Genomic DNA, 24,224 nt, shown 5'->3' with positions numbered 1-24,224 from the left:
CGGCGCCGCGGCTCACTAGGCTAATCCTCCACCTAGCGGCGCCGGCACACCGGGTTCTAGTCCCGGTCGGGGCGCCGGATTCTGTCCCGGTTGCCCCTCTTCCAGGCCAGCTCTCTGCTGTGGCCAGGGAGTGCAGTGGAGGATGGCCCAGGTGCTTGGGCCCTGCACCCCATGGGAGACCAGGAGAAGCACCTGGCTCCTGGCTCCTGCCATCGGATCAGCGCGGTGCGCCGGCCACAGCGCGCCGGCCGCGGCGGCCATTGGAGGGTGAACCAACGGCAAAGGAAGACCTTTCTCTCTGTCTCTCTCTCTCACTGTCCACTCTGCCTGTCAAAAAAAAAAAAAAAAAGATTTATTTATTATTGAAAGTCAGAGTTACAGAGAGAGGAGAGGCAGAGAGAAGTCTTCCTTCCGATGGTTCACTCTCCAGATGGCCACAACGGCTGGAGCTACGCTGATCCGGAGCCAGGAGCTTCTTCTGGGTCTCCCACGCGAGTGCAGGGGCCCAACATCTTGGGCCATCTTCCACTGTCTGCCCGGGTCATAGCAGAGAGCCGGATTGGAAGAGGAGCAGCCAGCTGAGTCTTGAACCGACACCCATATGGGATACTGGTGCTTCAGGCCAGGGGGTTAACCCGCTGCACCACAGCGCCGGTCCCATAAATAAATCATTAAGGAAAAAAAAAAAAAGACTGATTTTAGTCAGCTGGGACATTTCAAGTCCATATGGGATGCCAGCGTCACAAGTGACAGCTTTATCCACTGTGCCACAGTGCCAGGCCCATGTACACGTGACAAGTTAATCGTTCGTCTTCCTTAGAGTAGGATTTTGTTTTGCTGTGCTGTGTGTGAGGCAGAGTGAGTGAAAGGTGGGAAACGCAAGAATACTTAGAGGTCACTGGGTCCACGCCGTGTTTTCTAGAGGAGGCGGTGACAAGTTGGAGATTGAGCTAGGACTGCCTCAGTGCCAGGGTGAATGCTGCTCTGCCGAAAGTGACACCACTCCCGCTGCTGGGTTCTTTTGGACCTGAACTGTGCTACTGCTTGAATGCTTTTTAATCTTGGCTTGCTTTGAGTGTTATTTTATTTGAGATTTAATTGTATTGTTCCAGAGTGGCTAATGTGTATGAAAAATACAACATTTCACTTTATTAATGCTTTCGTCTTTTCTGAGGAGGCGGTTCTTTTCCAGAACACATTTTGGTTGTGCACTCAGCCCTGTGTGCCTGCACGCTGTGCAGTCACAACTCCACCAGCTGCAGCTAGGACATGTGTTTGGGGAAAAATTGGGTCTATACTGAATGCAGAAAGATTTTAATTTTATTTCCTAAACAGTGTAACAGTTATTTACATTGCATTTATATTGTATTAGGCATAGTAAGTAATCTAGAGTTGATTTAAAACACACAGGAGGAGGTTGGCTTTATTGGATTTGTTTATTATCCAATAAAGGTTGGATTTATTTAGTAAATAAATCTTTAAAAAAAAAGGTGGGGGGGGTCTTCCATCCGCTGATTCACTCCCCAAATGGCTACAACAGCCAGAGCTGTGCCAATCCTAAGCCAGGATCCAGGAGCTGCTTTTGGGTCTCCCATGTGGGTACAGGGGCCCAAGGGCTTGGACCATCCTGTACTGTTTTCCCAGGCAATAGCAGGGAGCTAGATCGGAAGTGGAGCATTCAGGACTCAAACCAGCGCCCTTATGGGATGCTGGCACTGCAGGCGGCAGCTTTATCTGCTTCACACAGCACTGGCCCCTTAGGAATTCTTTAGACTTTGAATTAGATGAGACTTCCCCACAGATAGTCTGTATGGAATTATACTTTAAATTTGAAACTTTTTTTTTAGCTTATTTACCTTATTGAACTTAATAAAAATAATGTTTAATCTTTTCAGAAGTCGAAACAGCAGCAAAGGACTTCCTCAGTCTACGGTGAGTAACTTGAGTAATTTTAATATTATTTGGAAAAATTGGTAGCTAAACAATGATTTGTAGCCATAGTCCAATGCCAGAGCCAAAAGAAACTAACTTCTCTTGACTTTCATCACAGATGATTTTTTTTTTAACTTATTTGACAGGTAGAGTTATAGACAGTGAGAGAGAGAGAGACAGAGAGAAAGGTCTTCCTTCCGTTGGTTCACTCCCCTAATGGTTGCCATGGCTGGCGCTGCGCCGCTCCGAAGCCAGGAGCCAGGTGCTTCCTCCTGGTCTCCCATGCGGGTGCAGGGCCCAAGCACTTGGGCCATCCTCCACTGCCTTCCCGGGGCCACAGCAGAGAGAGGAGCAACCGGGACTAGAACCTGGCGCCCATATGGGATGCTGGCGCCGCAGGCGGAGGATTAGCCAAGTGAGCCACGGTGCCAGCCCTCATACCACAGATGATCTTTATAGATCAGTTCTATTTGGTACAAAATTATTAGCTAAATGTTTTTTGATGGCTGTATAAAATATGAAATTATCTATAAGTAATATTTCTATGATACTTAGGAATTATTTCGATCGTTCCTCTTTAATTCTTTCATTTTATTTGAAAGGCAGAGGGAGAGAGATCTTCTATCTGCTGATTCACTCCCCCAAATGCCCACAACAGCTAGGGCAGGGCCATGCTGAAGCCAGGCGCCTGGAACTCCATCCAGGTCTCCCACGCGGGTGGTGGGGACTCAAGAACTTGAGCCGTCACCTGCTGCCTATCAGGGTGCACATTAGCAAGAAACTGGAATAAAGAATGGAACCCAGGCATTGCGATATGCTGTGCCACGCTGGGCTTCACTTACCCTGAGTCAGATGCCTGTCACTCACACCCGCCCCTCTGTTCTTTGACAAGTGACTGGAGGCACATCTGAATGAGCAACTCCCAGAAGATGAGTAGAACACTAGATCTAGAGTCTGCCGAGTTTCTGACCTTTTTATTTTGAAATGACTATGCTGTGTTTTTTACTCTTTAATTTTCTTCCTTGGAAAAGGCCTTCTGGTCTGACATTTCAGAAGTTTATCAGTGAAGTTAAACTGAATGTGAGGACAGAGATCCGTGTGGTGAAAGAAAAGATGAGATGTTGCTAATTTTTGAGGCTTTGCCTTTGTTGAATAGATTGGCTTCCTGAGAATCAAGAGGGGACACCCGCTGATGGAGCGTGTGATGTGGAGTGGGGCAGGTACTTAAGCGCTAGCATTGATTGGGATGTGCGTGGAAGTTAGGGGTCTGCAAAGGTAATGCCCTTACTCCTCACCTCGTTGATTTACTAAGGTGTGCTTCACCTTTTAAGTGTGCAGTATTTTTGTGAGTTCTGCCAAACGCATGTAGTCATGTAGCCGACAGCACGGTGAGTGTAGAACAGTCTGTCACTCCCCCAAGTCCCTGATGCTGCTTTGCAGTTCACACCCTCCCCCCCTTTGACTGTTGATTTGTCCCTGCTGCTGTGAATTTTGTCTTCCCTCATATATAGAGGTTTAGTTTTGCCTTTTTAGTACTGTATATAATGCAAATATTGTTTGGGATCAGTTGGGATGACTGCTTTTGCTTTTGAAAGCCTGACTTCTATTTTTCAAGGAAGCAAAAGGTTACAGTAAACCAAATCTTTAGTCATGTAAGGTATTGTAAATGTAACTTTAATCTTGTAGCAAATATCTAGATATAAACACTAATTTCTGATAGTGCTTCTTTTTAATATTCCAGATTTCTTTTGATGGAATTTATGCAAATATGAGGATGGTTCATATCTTAACATCAGTTGTTGTAAGTAATCAGATTATTGATGATACACTGCATTGAGTGAGAGTGGATTAAAATAATTGCATGAAGTTAAAATATGGATGAATGATTCCCAAAGTAACATTTCTTAGGTCATTTTTAATCAGGATAATTTAGAAAAAAATAGATTAGAATACTGCCCAGTCTAATTTAACTCACTGTACCTGTTGGGATAGCCCTGCTGTATACACAGTAATGTCAGTGGCTGATTGTCTTTTTGTATTATTGTGTCACTTAATAGATGGGATCAGAAGTGTTTAACTTCAGTATTTAAATTCAAGTACCACAAACTGAATAGAGCCTCCTGTAGAACTTTGAGAATTCATTGTTTTGTTAATATGGGGAAATTTTCTATTCTGTCAGTGAATACCTGATATTCACTAACTTTCCTATATGGAATAAAGCTTGATGAACTCTCAAAAGCAAAATGAAAATATAGGTCTCTGATGATTGGGTATCATATTGCATTTTTGAAAAATATAATTATATGTTTTCAGGGATCCAAATGTGAAGTACAAGTGAAAAATGGAGGTATATATGAAGGAGTTTTTAAAACATACAGTCCCAAGGTAATTTTTACTCTTTTCGGTTTTGTTAGCTTGAATCATTCACTACTGTATGTTTGTATGGCTTTGTGAACAGTGTTTGCTAGTTTCTGATTTAGCAAGTTATAGTCATAAGCTGCATATATATGTCTTTGTTAAATCATATGTTTTTCTTCTAAAAAAGTAAAAGAACATTTTATCCGAGTGTTTTCCAGTTTTTTAAAATCACCTTGTATAATTTTGCTGTTCAATTTCACACACTAATTTATGGGCTGGTTCTTGATTTATATGCTTATTAAAATATTATAGTCATTTTTAGGCATTATGAACCTGAAGAAGGATGGAGTAGCATATTTTTTCCTTCTCCTTACCAGTATTAATACACTTCAGACAGACCATAGCCACAAAGACCATATTTTAATGTGAAGAATTTTGAATGATGGAATGGATAAATGGATCAAGATGTGACTGTCATGTTCTCTTGGGATTACTTCTGCCAACAGAATATGAGAGAGAGGATCTTGATGGACTAGAGACTTGCTACCGTATTTTATTTTAGAAGTGATTTGAATATTTACTCATGTTCTTTGTTTTAGTGCGATTTGGTACTTGATGCTGCACATGAAAAAAGTACAGAATCCAGTTCAGGGCCAAAACGTGAAGAAATAATGGAGAGTATTTTGTTCAAGTGTTCAGACTTTGTTGTTGCACAATTTAAAGATATGGATTCCAGTTACGCGAGAAGAGGTGAGTTTTCATTTCCTAAATATGCCTCATGGTTTGTTAGATTTATTCAAGCAACAATTCTCCAAAGATAATGTACTTTTTTTCAAAAGAAAGATATGCTTTCTAGAGTAAAATTAAGACAGTTTTTTTTTTCTTAAAATAATGGGAATTTATTTCATGTGTGTTTTTTAGTGGAAAAAGATTACTTGATACTTTGAAGTAACATAAAGAATGAGAGTTGTGTTCTAATAAAAGTAGTTGGCTGGCCGGCGCCGCGGCTCACTAGGCTAATCCTCCGCCTTGCGGCGCCGGCACACCGGGTTCTAGTCCCGGTCGGGGCTCTGGATTCTGTCCCGGTTGCCCCTCTTCCAGGCCAGCTCTCTGCTGTGGCCCGGGAGTGCAGTGGAGGATGGCCCAAGTGCTTGGGCCCTGCACCCCATGGGAGACCAGGATAAGTACCTGGCTCCTGCCATCGGATCAGCGTGGTGCGCTGGCCGCAGCAGCCATTGGAGGGTGAACCAACGGCAAAGGAAGACCTTTCTCTCTGTCTGTCTCTCACTGTCCACTCTACTTGTTAAAAAAATAAAAAAATAAATAAATAAAAATAAAAGTAGTTGGCAGTGTGTTTTCTTAGTTTCATGGTGAAGAAAACTGCTGGTTCTGCTCAGCTGAGTATTGTCCCGTGGGGCCCATAGTGCTTTTATTTTGTAAGTGGACCTGTAAGTCTGGAAGGAATCGGATCCTAGGGCTGAGTGAGGAGAGAGCTATGGAGAGAGAACAACTGCATAAGGAAAGTAAAGTCAAGTGGAATGTGTATATTAAAAAAATATGAGCTTGCATTTTGAGAATTTAAAAGCAGTTATTGAAATTTAGTCTTTCTCAAGTGTCCGTTGAGAGAGAACACATGGAAGCTGCTGTTGCTCATTTGGTGTCAAGTGTTGAACAGCACTGAAAGTAGTTCTAGAAATGTTGAGGTTGGTTGTAATACTTGTAAATAACTGCATTTATTTATACCAAATTCTATAATTGCATATGCAGTTCTGTTTGAGATTGTGATTGATTACCATTTGATTGTCATGATTCAGTCTGTACCAGAAACTGACTGTTCTGTGCTGAGACCATTAGGCTCCAGGGAGTTAAAGCCTTTTCTTGCCCAGCTGGGACTGCTCACTGGCTTTGCTGGAGACTAGCAGGGCCTGGTAGCCTGTAGCCGCTCTGGAATGCTGATGGAAGCAGTGTTTTGGAGCCTCTCAGATGTCTGTGTCTTGGACTCGCATCTTTGTTCTGAGAGTCCTTCCGTGGCCCACACAAGGAAGGGCGTGTTTGTACAGTCGCTCGCTTGGGGTTGCCCCGTTTATGCTCAGGAGCACCAATTATTTATATTTATGCTTATACATTGAATTATTCTACTGTTTTAAAAATTAACCTTGGTCATAAACTGAAAGGGAAAATAACATTTTATTCAGTTGAATGCACAACAATCTGGAAGGAGGGTTGGCCACAACCAAAACTAGTTTCTTACTCCATTTGTACCAGGCTGTTTAGCTAACAGCCATTTCCAGTATGCTTTGGTTTTTGTTTTCATAATGAATTGATATTTCCCAAATTTAGAACAGTAAATAGTACCTTGAAGTATTTGTGATAACCCATTCTTTGGTCATTTTCAAAATTAACGTACTTCAATTTTTGTTATTTCATTATGTCTTCATTTCTCAGGTAATGTCATTGAAAGCCAGGAAAATGCAGAGCGACAGCTTTGATAATGTATAAGCTAAAAATTTAACTTTCTTGATGGAGACATCCAGTATTGGAGTATTTCAAGACTGTAGTGGTTTAGTGAATCACACAGTTCTGCCCATGTGTATAGTATCTTGAGATTAGTGTTGTCATGTTTTTAGAATTTCTGGTCTCTTTATTAAGGCAAATTCTTAAGACTATCATGGCAGAAGTTACCCTCTTTGTAGAAGAAAAGTACTAATTTGAAGATATTGATAGGAGAAATCCCCTTTTAGAATTATTAATTGATATGGTTTGTAGTGTCAAGTAAGGCAGTTGGTACAACTTTCTAGATTTATATTATTTTTTATTAGTGACTTGCTCAGATTTCTAGTCTTCTGGAGTAGAGGAAGATAGGGTTTAGCCAGTGCTGCTGCTTTTTATTTTTTTTATTTATTTTCCAGGGCAGAATTAGGAAGGGAGAGGGAGGTGGAGGGCGGAGGGGAAAGGGATCTTCAATCCACTGACTCACTCCCCAGATGGCCACAAAGGCCAGTGCTGGGCAAGGCCAAATCCAGGAGCTTCATCCCAACCTCCCATGTGGGTGACAGGAGCTCAAATGCTTGAACCATCTTCCACTGTTTTCCAGGCCATGAGCAGGGAGCTGCATTATAAGTGGAGCTCCTAGGACACAAACCTGCACCCATATGGGATGCTGGCACTGTAGGCGGTGGTGTTACCTGCTATGCCACAATGCCAGCCCTTAGCCAGTGCTTCTTAAAACTTGGTTCACATTTAGTTATCCAGAGAGTTTTTAAAAAAGTCTGTCACATGTAGAGATTCTGTTGTAATTGTGATTAGGCTGGTGAGGCTGTGGCACGTGGGAGGTGCATCAGGGCTGTGAGCCCTGGCATCATGTCATGCCTTCTAGCAGTGGCTGTGTTCTGTGATTCTCAAGGATCTGTGGTTCTTACCTGGCCTCATAGGGCCCTTTTTGTCTTGGAGTTGATGATTATCTTGAATGGTCTCACTGGACTCATTTGATACTACTTTTCTACATGTTAGTGGAGAGAATGATGAGGTTTTGTCGTTGCTTTTTTTTTTTTTTTTTTTTTTTTTTTTTTTTTTTTTGAAGAAGTGAATAATAAAAATGTAAATACTGCTATGGCGTTATACCAGCCTCCTGAAGAGGAGGAGAAAATGTAAGCTATTCTATAATTCTCTGCTGTAATATTATGGTTAAAATTGTTCTCTTGATAGCACTAACTAAAATTTGAGTGCATTTTTATGTGTCAGACTGTATGCTAAGAGTTTTACATTTTTTTGTTTCAATCATCACAGCTTTTTTCTGAAGATAGGTATGATATTGCCCACATGTTGTAGATGAGGAAACAAAGTTTGTAGTAAATCTAAATTTATTTAATGTTAAATATAGTAACTCAATAAAGTGACAACGTAAGTCCAGCTTTTCAGTCCCAGCTAAGGTCTTAACATTAAACTGTAGTGAGATAAATTACCTCGTCTGGTTTGTGGTTTTGCTGAGCTGTCTCATAATTAATATTAAGGGATTTCCCCACAAAGCTAAAAATAAAAACAAAAACAGGGGGGCTGGTGCTGTGGCATAACGGTTTTTAAGCCTCTGCCTGCAATGTTAGCATCCATATGGGCACCGGTTCAAGTCCCGGCTGCTCCAGTTCCAATCCAGCTCCCTGGTAGTGCACCTGGGAAAGCAGCAGAGAATGGCCCAAGTGCTTGGGTCCCTGCACCTGTGTGGGAGATACAGATGAAGCTCCTGGCTCCTGGATTCAGACCTGCCCATCCCTGACCGTTGAGGCCGTTTGGGGAGTGAACCAGAGGATGGAAGATCTCTTTCTATATATGTCTCTGTCTCTGTCTCTTTCTCTCTTTCTCTCTCTCTCTCTGCCTTCCAAATAAATAAAATAAATCTTTGAAAACAAAAATCTCAAGAAATATAATTACTCAAGATTCTTCTCTGTGTCTTTGGCCTTGTTATAGGGGAACCTTCTTTTCAAATTTGAGAGATGGAGACAAACAGAGGGAAAGAATCGGGTTTCATAGGGTCCGATACAGTGGCTCACTTCCTAAAAGCATGAAGTAGCCAAGGTTTGGCCTGGTGAAGCCAGAAGCCAAAATCTGTTCAGGTCTCCCATGGGTGGCAGAAACCCAGCTACTTGAGCTGTCCCTCCTGGCTCCCAGGGTCTACGTTGACAGGGAGCTAGGTGTGGATCCCATGTACGCCTGTGTGGCATGCAGACTTCTTAACCATTGTGTTTAACACTTGCCCCAGGGAAGTACTTTTTTTTTTAAAGATTTATTTATTCGAAAGACAGAGTTACAGAGAGAGAGAGACAAGAGAGAGAGACAGAGAGAAGTCTTCCATCCGCTGGTTCACTCCCCAGATGGCCACAATGGCCGGAACTGCGCTGATCCAAAAGCAGGAGCCAGGAGCTTCTTCCGGGTCTCCCACACAGGTGCAGGGACCCAAGGACTTGAGCCATCTTCTGCTATCCCAGGCCATAGCAGAGAGCTAGATTGGAAGAGGAGCAGCCGGGACTAGATCCGACGCCCATATGGGATGCCAGCGCTTCAGGCCAGGGCGTTAACCCGCTGTACCACAGCGCTGCCCCGCACCCCCCCCCCCTTTTTTTTTTTACTTTTTTAAGAAGATGTGTTTTGGGGGCGGCACTGTGGCATAGTGGGTTAAGCTGCCGTTAGCAGTGCCAGTATCCCATATGGGAGCCAGGTTGAGTCCCAACTTCTCCACTTCCCATCCAGCTCTCTGCTGTGGCCTGGGAAACCAGTGGAAGATGGCCCAAGTCCTTGGGCCCCTGCACCTCTGTGGGAGACCTGGATGAAACTCCTGGCTCCTGTTGTGGCCATTTGGGGCGTGAACTAGCAGATGGAAGGTCTCTCCCTCTCTATATTTCTAACTTTTAAATGATATATATTAAACCAGTGTTTTTAAAATTATTTATGCATTTATAATTTATTTGAAAGAGTGAGACAGAATCTCCATGCTGTGATTCACTCCCCAGATGCCCTCTACAGGTAGGGCTGGACCAGGCAGACGCCAAGAGCCAAGAACGCTGTCCAGATCTCTCACGTGAGTGTCAGGAGCCCAAGTACTTGGACCATTATCCACTGCCTTCCCAGGCACATTAGCAGGAAGCTGGATTGGAGGTGGAGCAGCCTACGGGTTGCAGAGAGGGGTAACTGAAATCTACTGGGGCCATGAAACCTGCCCTCAGGGAAGTCTTTGAAAGTTAATGATGTCAATAAAGCTTTTAAGTTCTTTGTTGCTAATTTCATTGATTTCAGTAAATTTAAAAAGCCATACTCATGCATTTATGCAAGTAGATAAGAGGCTTAGAAATAATTGATATCTTAAGATAATTTTCATTTGATCTTATGACTATTACACATGTGCCAGTTTAATTTATGGCCAAACTGAAAGTAGTTTTACATTTTACCAGCCTTGAGGCACGCATAATTAGAGGATACTGTCACTGGAAAGTTACTGGTTGTTTCTTCTGTTATTTGAATTCTGGTGCAGACATATCTATGATGCTTTGTTTCTTTTCTTCATTTTCCCATCAAGTTTTAGGGTATGCGGCTGCCTTTGTCTCTGCATCTGTTTACTTTGGGATTGGCCTTTCGTTGCTACTTGCTTTCTTGTCTCTCTCCAGTGTCCTTATTTGCTCTTTTCTTTGTCCTCTTTCTGTGCCATCTGATGCAGTTTTATTCAGACTTTGCTTTAGTTATCTCAGCTCCACTAATATTTTGGTTATGCAGCCTCTCATCTTCCTCATTCCATTGTCCCACGTGCTTTTTCCTACTACTTCATTTCCTGTGTTTTATTTTTAGTCTAAGAATGGGCTGACAAATCCAGTCAATAGTAAATGAAGTTTTATTATACTGTCCTGTGCCGATTCATTTATGTGTTGTATTTAGCTGCCTTTGTGCTACAGCGGTAGGTTTGAGCAGTGTAACAGAGGTTGTATGACTTGCAAAGCCAAATAATTTTACTGTCTGAGTCTTCACGGAAAAGTTTGCCAACCCTTAAGCGTGAATTGTTTTTCCTGATACATCAGGCTTTTCGAGCTGATCAAGGATATGTGTTTCACTAGGAAATAGTGTAGTACATATTTTGTCCTTAAACATGTATATTGACTTTTTAAAAAATATTTATTTATTTATTTGAAAGGCAGAAATAGAGAGGATAAAGAGATTGTTTTCCATCTGCTAGTTCACTCCCCAAATGGCCACAATGGCCAGGGTGTGTCAGGCTGAAGTCAGGAGCCAGGAGCTTCTTTCTCTGCTTTCCCGGGTGAATCAGCAGGGAGCTAGATAGGAAGTGGAGCAGCCAGGACTCAAGCCAGTGCCCAAATGGGATGACAGCACTATAGGCAGAGGCTTAACTTTCTGTGGCACAGCACCAGCTCCATATTTTGACTGTTAATGCTGTGTAATCACATGTGGTTCCTTATTTGTCTTTTACTTATCAGGGCCTTTGTCACATTTATTGAAAAGTCATTTAGACAAACTTGGTTAATGGAATCGACCTCCATTATCAGCCGCCACTCCCTTCCCAGTCTACAGATTTATCTTCCCCCTTACATGATTGCTATGTTTTTGATGGTTTTATTAGACAGGATATTTAAGCCTAATTTCTCCAGTCATGCCCTTGACTCTGTCCCTTCTGCCGCATTGCCCTTTTTTTTTTTTTTTTTAAAGATTTATTTATTTATTTGAAAGGCAGAGTTACAGAGAGCAGAGGCAGAGAGAGAGGTCTTCCATCTGCTGGTTCACTCCCTAGATGGCTGCAATGGCCGGAGCTGAGCCAGTTCGAAGCCAGGAGCTTCCTCTGGATCTCCCACATAGGTGCAAGGGCCCAAGGACCTGGGCCATCTTCTGCTTTCGCAGACAATAGCAGAGAATGGGATTGGAAGGGGAGCAGCCAGGACTGGAACCAGCGCCCATATGGGATGCCAGCACTGCAGGCAGCGGCTTTACCCCTACGCCACAGTGCCAGCCCCTGTAAAAAGAATATTTAGCTAATTGTATTAAAAATTGGTTCTCAAATTGTTTTCCTTCCTAAACATTTCTGAATCTTCTTTTTAACCTTTTCTACTGTTACTTCTTTACCTTTTGTTTGGAAGCACACTCTCATGGGTGACGTTAATAGAAACGGTCAAGCCACGTCTAATGTATCCTAAGAGTTAGTATGTACATTCTGACTGCACGATGACCAACCATGTGTATCATCTGCTTCAAAGGATAATTTTTTGCTTCTGTCCCCTCAAGAAGTTTCATAAAATATTTCTGTTTTTAAAACTACAAAGAGAGGCCGGCACTGTGGTGTAGCAGATAAAGTTGACACTTGCAGTGCCGGCATTCCATGTGGGCGCTGGTTTGAGTCCCGGATGCTCTGCTTCCTATCCAGCTCCCTTCTAGTGTGCCTAGGGGAGCATCTGAAGATGGCCCAAGTATGTGGACCCCTGTACCCACGTTGGAGACCCAGATAAGCTCCTGACTTCTGTGTGGTGAACTCAGGAAAGCAGTCATGGGGCCATTGTTGTGGCATAGAGGGTAAAGCTGCTGCCTGGGATGCTGGCATCCCATATGGGCGTTGGTTCATGTCCTGGTTACTCCATTTCCAATCTGTCTCCCTGCTAATGGCCTGGGAAAAGCAGCAGCAGATGGTCCCTGCACCCACGTGGAAAACTCAGATAAAGCTACTGGCTTCTGCCTGGCCCAGCGCTGGCTGTTGCAGCCACCTGGGAAGTGAACCAGTGGATGGAAGATCTCTGCCTCTCTGTAACTGACTTCCAAAATAAATAAATAAATCTTTAAAAAAAAAAAAAAGGAAAGCTAAGTCATGAGTCATGCTTAGCCTAATCTGCTAGTGGCTTCCTTATACACGATGTTTGCAAATCATGTTTTTCTGACAGAAGGTTGCTTCTAACAGACATTTTACAAAATCCTTTTGAAATGCAAAAAAACAAAAATAGCAAGTGTTAACTTTAGACACAAAGCTCACACATTTCCTACACAAGTCAGAAAAGTAAGAGGCACCAGTAGAGCTCTGGAGTATTAAAGTGTCTTAGCAAGCTCTCGGAAGCTCTCCTAAAGTAAGTTCTCCTAGCTCTTGGGTGAGGTAAGAGGCGCACACATATTTGAATTTTTACCTAGGTATTTAATGAGTCCATTTGTGAAGAATAGTATGCAGCCAACTTTGTGCAGTTGGAATCATCTAGTTAAAATATTTTACCTTAGAGTTGTAGTTTATTTTTCTGTTAATCAGGGTAAAAACATCCCCTTTTCCAACAGTGAGTCACAAAACTTCACCCTGTTCAAGTTCCCTAGAGACAAAGTTATGGTTAAGTGATGGGTGTGTGTTTGGAAAAATGGCATGCTGTTGTATTAAGGTAGGAACTTTATTTTCAGATTATTGACACTGTTTCAACCTTGGGGATGGAGGGGGTGGCGTTTGCTCTCAGCTGTGTTGTATGTCACCTGCCCTGTCCTGGGATGCCTGCTCACCAGCGTGTGCTCCCGTAAAATACCCTTTACTTACTTATTGATAAATGACTGCTGCAGATAGGTGTTCGGGTAAGAATGTTAGCATCTGGGACAAGCGACCGTGTGTGAGCAGGAAGCAGTGTTGCCTGTTGTGGGGGTGGAGAGATGTGGAGAAGGACCTGGTTTCCTGTTCCCGTTCTACCACCTGTGAAGTCAGGGTTGTGGGGAGCAGCTCGGACTAGACTAAGTTACTGGAATTAAGACTTACTCTATGCATCTGCTCTCCCACAATATGGCACTGGGAGAGGAGTAAACAACTTTTACACAGCTGCCTCCAGAGGGCTGGCCTGGAAGAGGGGCAACCGGGACAGAATCCAGAGCCCCGACCGGGACTAGAACCCGGTGTGCCGGCGCCGCTAGGCGGAGGATTAGCCTAGTGAGCCGCGGCGCCGGCCTCACTGCATTGTTTTTTTAACAGGCACATACTATTGCCTGCTGTGTTTGCAATATAACTTTTTAACTTTCTGGTCTTTACAACAGTCGGGGAAGGGTGGTTGCCTTTGGGATACATTCAAGTTACCTGTATTCTTGTGACTAGGACGTTATGCCTTTCAAAGTTAGTTTGCAAAGAGCAGAAGCTACAGAAAGGCGTTTTCAAATTGGCCCTTTAGAACAGAGACCTATTCTTGTGGAAAGGTGGCCTCCCGGGTTCTCCTTCAGTGCCTTTAGTCTCCTGTCCCTGTTTGCATCAGTGTGTCACTGCTTCTGTTCCCAAGTGCTCTCCCACGTCTATGACCGTAGGCATCTTACCCATCGCTCCTCCTCCCCTTCCTACCTTCCTCCAAGGCGTATATGTTTCTTTATTTGAAAGGCAGAGTGACAGAGAGGGAGAGAGAGATCTTGCATATGCTGATTCACTCCTCAAATGGCTGCAAGAGCTAGAGCTGGGCCACCCTGAAGCCAGGAGCCCATAATTCTATCCTGGTCCATGTGAGTGGCAGCTGCTTTCCCAGACACATTAGCTGGGAGCTGGTTGGGAAGTGGAGAGCGGGATTTGAGTAGGCACTCTGATACTTGGTAGCTTTGGGATCCGCAGGAGAGAAGGCCCACAGAGTCCCTACCCGCACTTCCCGGAATGAAAAGTCCTTGCCAAGGTCCCCACGGGCGCCTAACGGTCAACCAATGAGGATCAGACACGCCTCAACCTTTAACCCCCATGCCCTGTATCTACAAAAGGAGCCCTCCCAACCTCTGACTTCCCCTGCCCCCGCTCTGTTTGGACTGAAGAACCTTGCCCAGGAGCGGAATCCCAATAAAAACTTGTAAATTAATTGATTCATCTGGCTGGGAAGATTTGTTACGCGCTGGACACCTTGCAATACTATGTCACAAGCAGTCGCTTAACCTGCTGTGCCACCATGTCTGTTCAACCCCCATTTTTCCTGGCCTCCCGATTGTCACTTTGTGTTCCTGTAGCCATGTGCTGTCTGTGGCTGGGGACAGTCCCGTTGGGGTGCTGGTTAGTTACACATGTCAGGCTTCTAGCTCTTACTGAAGCAAAAGAAGAGTTTACTTCTTGTACCTGTTTGTGCAGTTTTAATGACCATCCTCCCCCTGCCCCCAGCTCCTTTATCCCGTCTACTTCATTTCCTTTATTTTCAGCACAATGATCTTCCTATTTGTTAGAACAGAAGCAGAGTCCTAAACCTGTATCCATGATTTCCAGAGTTTGTGGATAGTTGCAGGGCATTCATGAACTTGGAAGAAAATCACACCTTTATTTTCATTAATCTTTGAGTGAAATTTAGCATTTGTTTTATTTTTTTAAGATTTATTTTTATTATTTGAAAGAGTTACACAGAAAGAGGAGAGAGAGGAGAGGCAGAGAGAGAGGTCTTCCATCCGATGGTTCACTCTCCAAATGGCCCACAACGGCCGGAGCAGCGCCGATCCGAAGCCAGGACCCAGGAACCTCCTCCGGGTCTCCCATGCAGGTGCAGGGGCCCAAGGACTTGGGCCATCTTCCACTGCTATCCCAGGCCATAGCAGAGAGCTGGATGGGAAGTGGAACAGCCAGGTCTCGAACCGGCGCCCATATGGGATGCCAGTGCTTCAGGCCACGGCGTTAACCCACTGTGCCACAGCGCTAGCCCCTTAGCATTTGTTTTCATTATAAACATGGATAACAAACCACTGATGTTAGCAGTATCTGTGACTTAGGCACCTATAGAACTCATTACTCTCTCACTCTGCCTTTCAAATAAATTTTTTTTTTTTTTTTTTTTTAGATTTTTTTTTTTATTTCAGAGGCAGAGTTACAGACAATGAGAGGGATAGACAGAGAGAAAGGTCTTCCTTCCGTTGGTTTACTCCCCAGATGGCTGCAGTGGCCGGAGCTGTGCTGATCTGAAGCAAGGAGCCAGGAGCTTCTTCCTGGTCTCACATACGGGTGCAGGGGCCCAAACTCTTGAGCCATCTTCTACTGCTTTCCCAGGCCATGGCAGAGAGCTAGATCGGAAGAGAGGCAGCCGGGACTTGAACCAGCGCCCGAATGGGATGCTGGCGCTGCAGGCGGAGGATTAACCCACTGTGCCAGTCCCATAAATAAATCTTTTTAAAAATAATTATTTTGTGGATCAGTGCTGTGGCGTAGTGGGTAAAGCTACTGCCTGCAGTGCTGGCACCCTATATGGGTGCTGCTTTGAGTCCTGGCTGCCTCTCTTCCAATCCAGCTCTCGGCTGTGGCCTGGGAAAGCAGTGGAAGATGACCCAAGTCCTTGGGCCCCTGTACTTGCATGAGAACCCAGGAAGAAGGTCCTGGCTCCTGGCTTCAGATTGGCGCACCTCCAGCCGTTGGAGCCATCTGGGGAGTCAACCAGCAGATGGAAGACCTCTCTCTCTGCCTCTTCTTCTCTCTCTGTGTAACTCTTTCAAATAAATAAATATTATATGTATATGTATATTTTTTACATATATTTATTTTTGTTTGAAGGGCGGAGCTAGAGAGAGATCTTCCCATCCGCTGGTTCACTGCCCAAATGGCCAGGCCTAAACCAGGAGCCACAAGCTTCTTCTGGGTTTCTCAGATAGGTACAGGGGCCCAAACGCTTGGACCATCTTCTACCTTCCCAGCTTAACAGGGAGCTGGATGAAAAGTGCAGCAGTCAGGACTCAAAATAGGCACCCATATGGGATGCTAATGTTGCAGGCATAAGCTAGCTTGCTATACTACAGCAGTGGCCCAAGTAAATGAGAGTGTGTGTGTGTGTGTTTTAATATGTCATTTTATAGTTTTTATAAATTTTTAAAATTTAAATTTATAAATTTTAAATTTCTAACACCAGCATTTTACTTATTTGACCTCTGTTCTGGCTGTTTAAGAAAGTCTGAGAGGCCGGTGCCACGGCTCAATAGGTTAATCCTCCTGCAGCGCTGGCACCCCGGGTTCTAGTCCCGGTTGGGGTGCCGGATTCTGTCCTGGTTGCTCCTCTTCCAGTCCAGCTCTCTGCTGTGGCCCGGGAGTGCAGTGGAGGATGGCCCAAGTCCTTGGGCCCTGCACTGCATGGGAGACCAGGATAAGCACCTGGCTCCTGCCTTCGGGTCAGCCCAGTGCGCGGGCCGCAGCGCGCCGGCCGCGGCAGCCATTGAAGGGTGAACCAACGGCAAAGGAAGACCTTTCTTTCTGTCTGTCTCTCTTACTGTCCACTCTGTCTGTACCAAAAAAAAAAGTCTGAGATGGACCCTGTGCTGTGGCTTATTGGGTAAAACCGCCACTTGCAGTGAGGCATATCATATGGGTGCTGGTTCAAGTCCTGGATCCTCCACTTCCGATCCAGCTCTCTGCTTTGGCCTGAGAAAGCAGTGGGAGATGGCCCAAGTGCTTGGGCCCCTGCACCCACGTGGGAGACCCAGAAGAAGCTCCAGGCTCCTGGCTTCAGATTAGCCCAGCTCTGGCGATTTGGGCAATTTGGGGAGTGAACCAGCAGATGGAAGCTCTGTCTCTGCCTCTCAATTAAATAAATCTTTAAAAAAAAAAACACCCTAATCTCTATGTAAAAATTATTTTTAAAAAGTTCTCAGACAAATTTGGGATGCTTTTTCAGAGGCATAATTGAGAAGTAAAAGCTGCAAATGTGAAGATACCCAGTGTCCTCAGTGACTGGGAAATATGTGGGAGAGGTGGCCTTTGCTCCGTCATTGCTGTATGGCACCAGCAGGTGGCACCACTGGGCCGGGACACTGAGTTTCTGCCCAGAATCAGGGCAGGCTTGCACCAGGTGTGGCAGTGTAGGGGTCGGGTAAGCAGGGAGTCATCTTGGGCCTTTATCCCTCTATTTGGGAGGCTTTGTAAGTTGCCTGTTTCTAGGGTAGGGAATGAAGCATATGAGGACCAAATCTCTTACCGTCTCATCTGATAACTTTTGTTTCCCTTTTTTCTTTCCGTACCTATAGTTACTTCAGAAACAGGTAACAGTCACTTTGTGTTCTTGCATCTTTGTAATGCTTTTGTTTCTTTCCGTGAAGATCATGGAAAATTAATACACTCTGACTTATGGAATTGGTAAAATTTGCATGCAAATTACCACAGTTGATTTTTCTGAATTTTGTAGGAATCTTGGTTCCAACGTTGTACTGTTTAATACCAACAGTGGTTTTTTAAAATTCCAAACACGGCTGTTAATATAATGTCTAACATTTTATTTCACACTTTATAGAAATAAACCAGAATTTACAATCCTGGATATTGGTAACAGTGTCAGGTGGAATACCAGGGTCTCCCTAACTGTGGGCTGATAGAGTGTTGGTTTGAGATGGAGTACTTATGGCCAGGTTCCCCAGCATCCCACACTGACACCTCATTTTGAGCTGATTCTCTACTTAAAATTTCACTTATCTTTAAAAAAGAACTGACTTTTGGGGGACATTTCTCTCTCCTTTTTAAAGATTTTTTTTATTTGAAAGAGAGAGAGAGACACCGAGACGGACCTTCCATCTGCTGGTTCACTCCTCAAATGGCTGCAACAACTGGGGCTGGGCCAGGCCGAAGCCAGGAGCTTCCTCTGGGTCTCCCATGTGGGTGCAGGGGCCCGAGCACTGGGCTGTCTTCCACTGCTTCCCCAGACATTAACGGGGAGCTGGATCAGAAGTGGAGCAGCTGAGATTCGAACCTGTCCCATGTGGGATGCCAGTGTCCCAGGCAGCAGTTTAACCCCACTTACCATGATTAGTCCCAGGGAGATTTTAAATCAAGGAATATCATCTTTTTAAAAGATTCTATGGGGCCGGTGCAGTGGTGTAGCGGGTAAAGCTGCTGCTTGCAGTGCCAGCATGTCCCAGCTTGGTTCCGGTTCAAGTCATGGCTGCTCCACTTCTTCTTCTTCTTCTTCTTCTTCTTCTTTTTTTTTTTTTTTTTTTTTTTGACAGGCAGAGTGGACAGAGAGAGAGACAGAGAGAAAGGTCTTCCTTTTTGCCGTTGGTTCACCCTCCAATGGCCGCCACGGCTGGCGTGCTGCGGCCGGCGCACCACACCAATCTGAAGGCAGGAGTCAGGTGCTCCTCCTGGTCTCCCATGGGGTGCAGCTGGCTGCTCCACTTCTGATCCAGCTCTCTGCTATGGCCTGGGAAAGCAGTAGAAGATGGCCCAAGTCCCCTAAACCCACGTGGGAGATCAGGAAGACACTCCTGGCTCCTGGCTTCTGATCGGCACAGCTGCGGCTGTTGTGGCCAATTGGGGAGTGACCCGGTGGATGGAAGACCTCTCTCTCTGTGTAACTCTGACTTTCAAATAAATAAATAAATCTTAAAAAAAGATTTCATTTATTTGAGAGGTAGAGTTACAGACAAATGGCTGCATGGGCCAGAGCTGAGAGAGTCCAAAGCCAGGAACCAGGAGCTTCTTCTGGGTCTCCAGATGGGTGCAGGGGCCATCTGCGCCCATCTGTCATTTTCCAGTGTTTTCCCAGGGCATAGCAGAGAGCCAGACTGGAAGAGGAGTAGTTGGGACACGAACTGGCATCCACATGAGATGCCAGCACTGCAGGTGGAGATTTAGCCTACTGCACCACAGTGCTGGCCCCGAAGGAATATCGTTCTGTATAGAATCATACTTCTGCTTTTTTCCTTCTCCCTTTCTGCATGCAAGCAAATTATACTGCTAAGTAACAATGTGTAATTCCTTTACATGGTTAGTATTGTTTTTAAAATTCATTTATTTACTTGAGATGCAGAGTTACAGGCAGAGGGAGAGATGGAGAGGTCTTCGTCCGCTGGTTCACTCCTCAAATGGCTGCAAGAGCCAAAGCTGGTCCGACCTGTAGCCAAGAGCCAGGAGCTTCTTCTGGGTCTCCCACGCTGGTGCAGGGACCAAAGCACTTGGGCATCTTCTGCTTTCCTAGGCCATCAACAGGGAACTGAATTGGAAGTGGAGCAGCCAGGAATCGAACCGGCATCTACATGGGATGCCAGCACCTCAGGCAGACGCTTAACCTACCATGCCGCAGAGCCAGCCCATCAATTGGTATTTCAAGTAGAGAATTTCAGATGAAAATATATAATTGAAAAAAAAGGGGGGGTGGCCGGCGCCGCGGCTCACTAGGCTAATCCTCCGCCTTGCGGCGCCGGCACACCGGGTTCTAGTCCCGGTTGGGGTGCCAGATTCTGTCCTGGTTGCCCCTCTTCCAGGCCAGCTCTCTGCTGTGGCCAGGGAGTGCAGTGGAGGATGGCCCAAGTGCTTGGGCCCTGCACCCCATGGGAGACCAGGAAAAGCACCTGGCTCCTGGCTTCGGATCAGCGCAGAGCGCCGGCCGCAGCGGCCATTGGAGGGTGAACCAACGGCAAAAGGAAGACCTTTCTCTCTGTCTCTCTCTCTCTCTGTCCACTCTGCCTGTCAAAAAAAAGGTGGGGGGGGGGGGTGGCAGCGCTGTGGTATAGTGGTAAAGCCGCCACCTGCAGTGCCGGTATCCCATATGGGTGCTGCATTGAGTCCCGGGGGTTTCACTTCCAATCCAGCTCTCTGCCATGGCCTGGGAAAGCATTGGAAGGTGGCCCAAGTCCTTGGGCTCCTATATCCATGTGGGAGACGTGGAAGAAGTACCTGGCTCCTTGCTTCAGGTTGGTACAGCTCTGGCTGTTGCAGCCAATTGGGGAGTGAACCAGCAGATGGAAGGATGGAAGTCTCTGTCTCTGTCTCTGTCTGCCTCTCTTTCTCTGTCTGTGTAACTGACTTTCAAATAAATAAATCTTAAGAAAGAAAAAAAGGAGGCTGGTGCTGTGGCTCACTTGGTTAATCCTCCACCTGCAGCGCCGGCATCCCATATGGGTGCTGGGTTCTAGTCCCAGTTGTTGCTCCTCCAGTCCAGCTCTTTGCTGTGGCCCGGAAGGGCAGTGGAGGATGGCCCAAGTGCTTGGGCCCCTGCACCCGCATGGGAGACCAGGAGGAAGCACCTGGCTCCTGACTGTGGATCAGTGTAGCGCTGGCTGTGGCGGCCATTTGGGGCGTGAACCAACGGAAGGAAGACCTTTCTCTCTGTCTGTCTCTCTGTCTACAACTCTGCCTGTCAAATAAAAAAAAAAAAAAAAAAAAAGAAAAAATGGTAGCTCAGGGCGCTGTTGCGGCCATTTGGGGAGTGAACCAGCAGATGGAAGATTCTCTCTCTCTCTCAGTCTCTCTCTTTCTTCCTCTGTCTCTCTTTCTCTCCCTGTGTAACTCTGACTTCCAAATAAATAAATAAATAAATCTTAAAAAAAAAAAGTTAGCTCAGGGCTGGCACTGGGCACAGGGTGTGAAGCCATTGCCTACTGCACCAGCATTGCATATGGACACTAGTTCAAGTCCCAGCTGCTCCACTTCTGATAAAGCTCCCTGCTGTTGTGCCTGGGAAAGCAGCGAAGGGGGATCCCGGTTTCAGGGCCCCTGTCCCCTTGTGAGAGACCCGGAGGGAGCTCCTGGCTGCTGCGGATTTCATTGCAGCCATTGTTTCCCTCTCTGTAACTGTGACTTTCAAATAAATAATTTTTTTAAGAAAGGTAAGTTAATAAATTAGGCATTTATTCAACCTAAGTTGTGGTCAGCAGAGAAAAGCCAGGTTCCATAAAATTTAAGATAATACTTGCTTTTCCACGTTGGCTCCCACTGGGGCATCCTTTTCCAATTTTGTTTAAAATAACGCCAGAAAAGTATGTTCAAGCTCACACACGTTAGGATCCTTTGATTTGAGGACAGCTTGTCTCAGTTTGCACTCTTTAAAATACGTTGGCATGCACACATAAACACATACATTCCCTGCCTTGGGAATGAATCGTTTTCTATAAAAATCCCTAGCTGCTTAGAGCTTTAACTTCTGGAATGAAAAGTGTGTTATCTTTAATACTGAGTTTCTGTGTAAACAAATGCTTTGTTCACTTAAATGTATGATTTTTCAAAACTAGTGTGATTAAAACAGTAACAGGATTTGATTATTTTAAAATTAGACTTACAAAGAGGTAGAGACAGAGAAAGAGGTCTTCCAACTGCTGGTTGACTCCCCAGATGGGAGTCAGGAGCCAGGAGCTTCTTCCTGGTCTCCTGCACAGGTGCAGGGGCCCAAAGACTTGGGCCATCCTATGCTTCAAGGATCTTACATATAAAGTAATCATCCTGTTACTTATAGAAAATAAAGTGTCTAATTTTGAAATTTCCTGTAGTCTGGTTTTCCGTTTCTAGGTTTGTGATAATCAAAGGAATCTCTGGATGCTAATACAGGTTATTATTTGATGTTTTCTTGGGAACATTTCACATTCTTGTAAATACATGAGTAGATTCATTTTAACCCAGACCCCACATACTTTTAAGATGATGTGGGGTAGGGCCTACTTTAGGTTAGTGGCAAATCAAATCAGGTATTCAGGGCTATCAGTGCCTTCCAGTAGAAGATGGGGTGTTGGGAAAACAGCCTCTTAGAACCTGCTAGAGAGCTTTTCCAAAATGTAGCTGTCTTCCAGCAGGTGCTCCGTCTCACCCCGGCTGGGGCCTGCTCCTCTGGGGTCTCGCTCAGTGCACCCTGGGCCCTTGTCCCCACAGGGGAGCAGCACTGCTGTGGACTGGCAGCCACGCCCGTGGGTGCGGAGATGCTTTTCTTCCCTGGAATGTGTGCATACCTGCCCACCCTGCTTGGGAATGAGAAGGGGTTAGAGTTAGCTGGGCTAACAGGACCTGCCTGAATTTGCTGGCTCAGATCGCTCATATTGGCCTCACCTTGCCTTTTAGGTAGACAGGGACAGTTATCAGGACAATTCAAAAATTCCTCTGCGGGGCTGGTGCTGTGGTGTAGTAGGTTAAGAACTCTGCCATAGGCCGGCGCCACGGCTCAATAGGCTAATCCTCCGCCTGAGGTGCCGGCACCCCAGGTTCTAGTCCCGGTTGCCCCTCTTCCAGTCCACCTCTCTGCTGTGGCCTGGGAGTGCAGTGGAGGATGGCCCAAGTGCTTGGGCCCTGCACCTGCATGGGAGACCAGGAGAAGCACCTGGCTCCTGCCTTCGGATCAGTGCGGTGCGCCGGCCACAGTGGCCCTTGGAGGGTGAACCAACGGCAAAAGGAAGACTTTTCTCTCTGTCTCTCTCTCTCACTGTCCACTTTGCCTGTCAAAAAAAAAGAAAAAAAAAAAAAGAACTCTGCCTGTGGTGCACTGGTCGAGTACCAGCTGTTCCACTTCTGATTCCGCTCTCTGCTATGGCCTGGGTGGGAAAGCAGTTGAAGAGGGGTTAAGTGCTTGGGCCCCTACACCCACATGGGAGACCTGGAAGAAGGAGCTCCTGGCTATGAATCAGCCCAGATCTGGCCAATGTGGCCATGGCATCCATCCAACAGATGGAAGACTTTTCCCTCTGTCTCTCCCTATCCCTTTCTCTTTCTGTCTGTAACTCTGCCTCTCAAATCTCATCTCTTCTCTTCTCTTCTCTTCTCTTCTCTTCTCTTCTCTTCTCTTCTCTTCTCTTCTCTTCTCTTCTCTTCTCTTCTCTTCTTTCTTTTTCTTTTTCTTTTTCTTTTTCTTTTTCTTTTTCTTTTTCTTTTTCTTTTTCTTTTTCTTTTTCTTTTTCTTTTTCTTTTTCTTTTTCTTTTTCTTTTTCTTTTTCTTTTTCTTTTTCTTTCCTTTCCTCCCCTTCCCCTTCCCCTTCCCCTTCCCTTTTCCCTTTTCCCTTTTCCCTTTTCCCTTTTCCCTTTTCCCTGTGCATTGTCTCCTTTGAAAGGGATTTACGTGTTCAGGCTGAGAGTCTTCCCCCTCTCGTCGTGCTGGGTGAGAGCACAGTGGCTGGGAGCTTGTGCTTTGCAGCACAGCCAGATCATCAGGAGAGTCTGTCTGTGAGGTCCAGGCATTTAAACACTAGCCTCGATCTACAGAGTGTTTCCTGATTCTGTTAAGTGAGTCCCAACTCCTGACCAGGGAGAATTCCTTTGCTGGACAGCAGTGTGGTTGACTGAACATGGAAGTGCCACGTTGCCCTCACAAGCTGCTGTTCGCCAGTAGCGGTAATGGTGGAGTAGAAAGAGACACAAGTAGGGAGAGCATGTTAATAGGAAGTCCAGGCGGGCCTGCCACTGAGCCTTTCTGGAAGGCAGCGATCTAAGGTCTGAACTTTGTAACACGGGTTAAGGGAAAAAATGGGTCCTGTGACGAGATAGGCCATTTAGCATAGTGCCAGGATACTGACCCATTATATTGACCTGCGTTTGGGAAGTTGATAAAATCTCAATACATTTGGTTGCAGGTGCTCTGAAGGTATTTCTGAGTAGTGGATTCATTAACAAGAGGGATCATGTTTTACATGGATTGATAGGAATTTTGTGGATCACTTCTAAAACACATAAAGTAGTTATCTTTAATATAAATGAGATGTTTTAATACATTAGAATATTTCATGTGACTTGAAAGTATATGAGAGGCTGGCACTGTGGCGTAGTGGGTAAAGCT

At 45.3% G+C, this 24,224-nt stretch overlaps 1 protein-coding gene across 20 annotated transcripts in view; it reads left to right on the top strand.

The window, feature by feature from the left end:
* ATXN2 (ataxin 2) overlaps positions 1-24,224 on the top strand; it is a 121,587-nt gene that overhangs the window by 35,886 nt on the left and 61,477 nt on the right. For 19 of the 20 annotated variants that reach the window (XM_051826807.2, XM_051826810.2, XM_070066211.1 and 16 more), the window contains exons 2-5: positions 1,896-1,932; positions 3,674-3,733; positions 4,246-4,317; positions 4,890-5,040. In XM_051826807.2, coding sequence (XP_051682767.2) covers positions 1,896-1,932; positions 3,674-3,733; positions 4,246-4,317; positions 4,890-5,040 — 320 coding nt within the window. Of the gene's footprint in view, positions 1-1,895; positions 1,933-3,149; positions 3,208-3,673; positions 3,734-4,245; positions 4,318-4,889; positions 5,041-24,224 lie in introns of those variants that run through there. The other variant, XM_070066212.1, reaches the window with a different exon arrangement.

This window comes from Oryctolagus cuniculus, chromosome 21 (assembly GCF_964237555.1).
Source record: "Oryctolagus cuniculus chromosome 21, mOryCun1.1, whole genome shotgun sequence".
NCBI classification, from domain to species: Eukaryota; Metazoa; Chordata; class Mammalia; order Lagomorpha; family Leporidae; genus Oryctolagus; species Oryctolagus cuniculus.
This window is presented reverse-complemented; position numbering and strand designations above follow the sequence as displayed.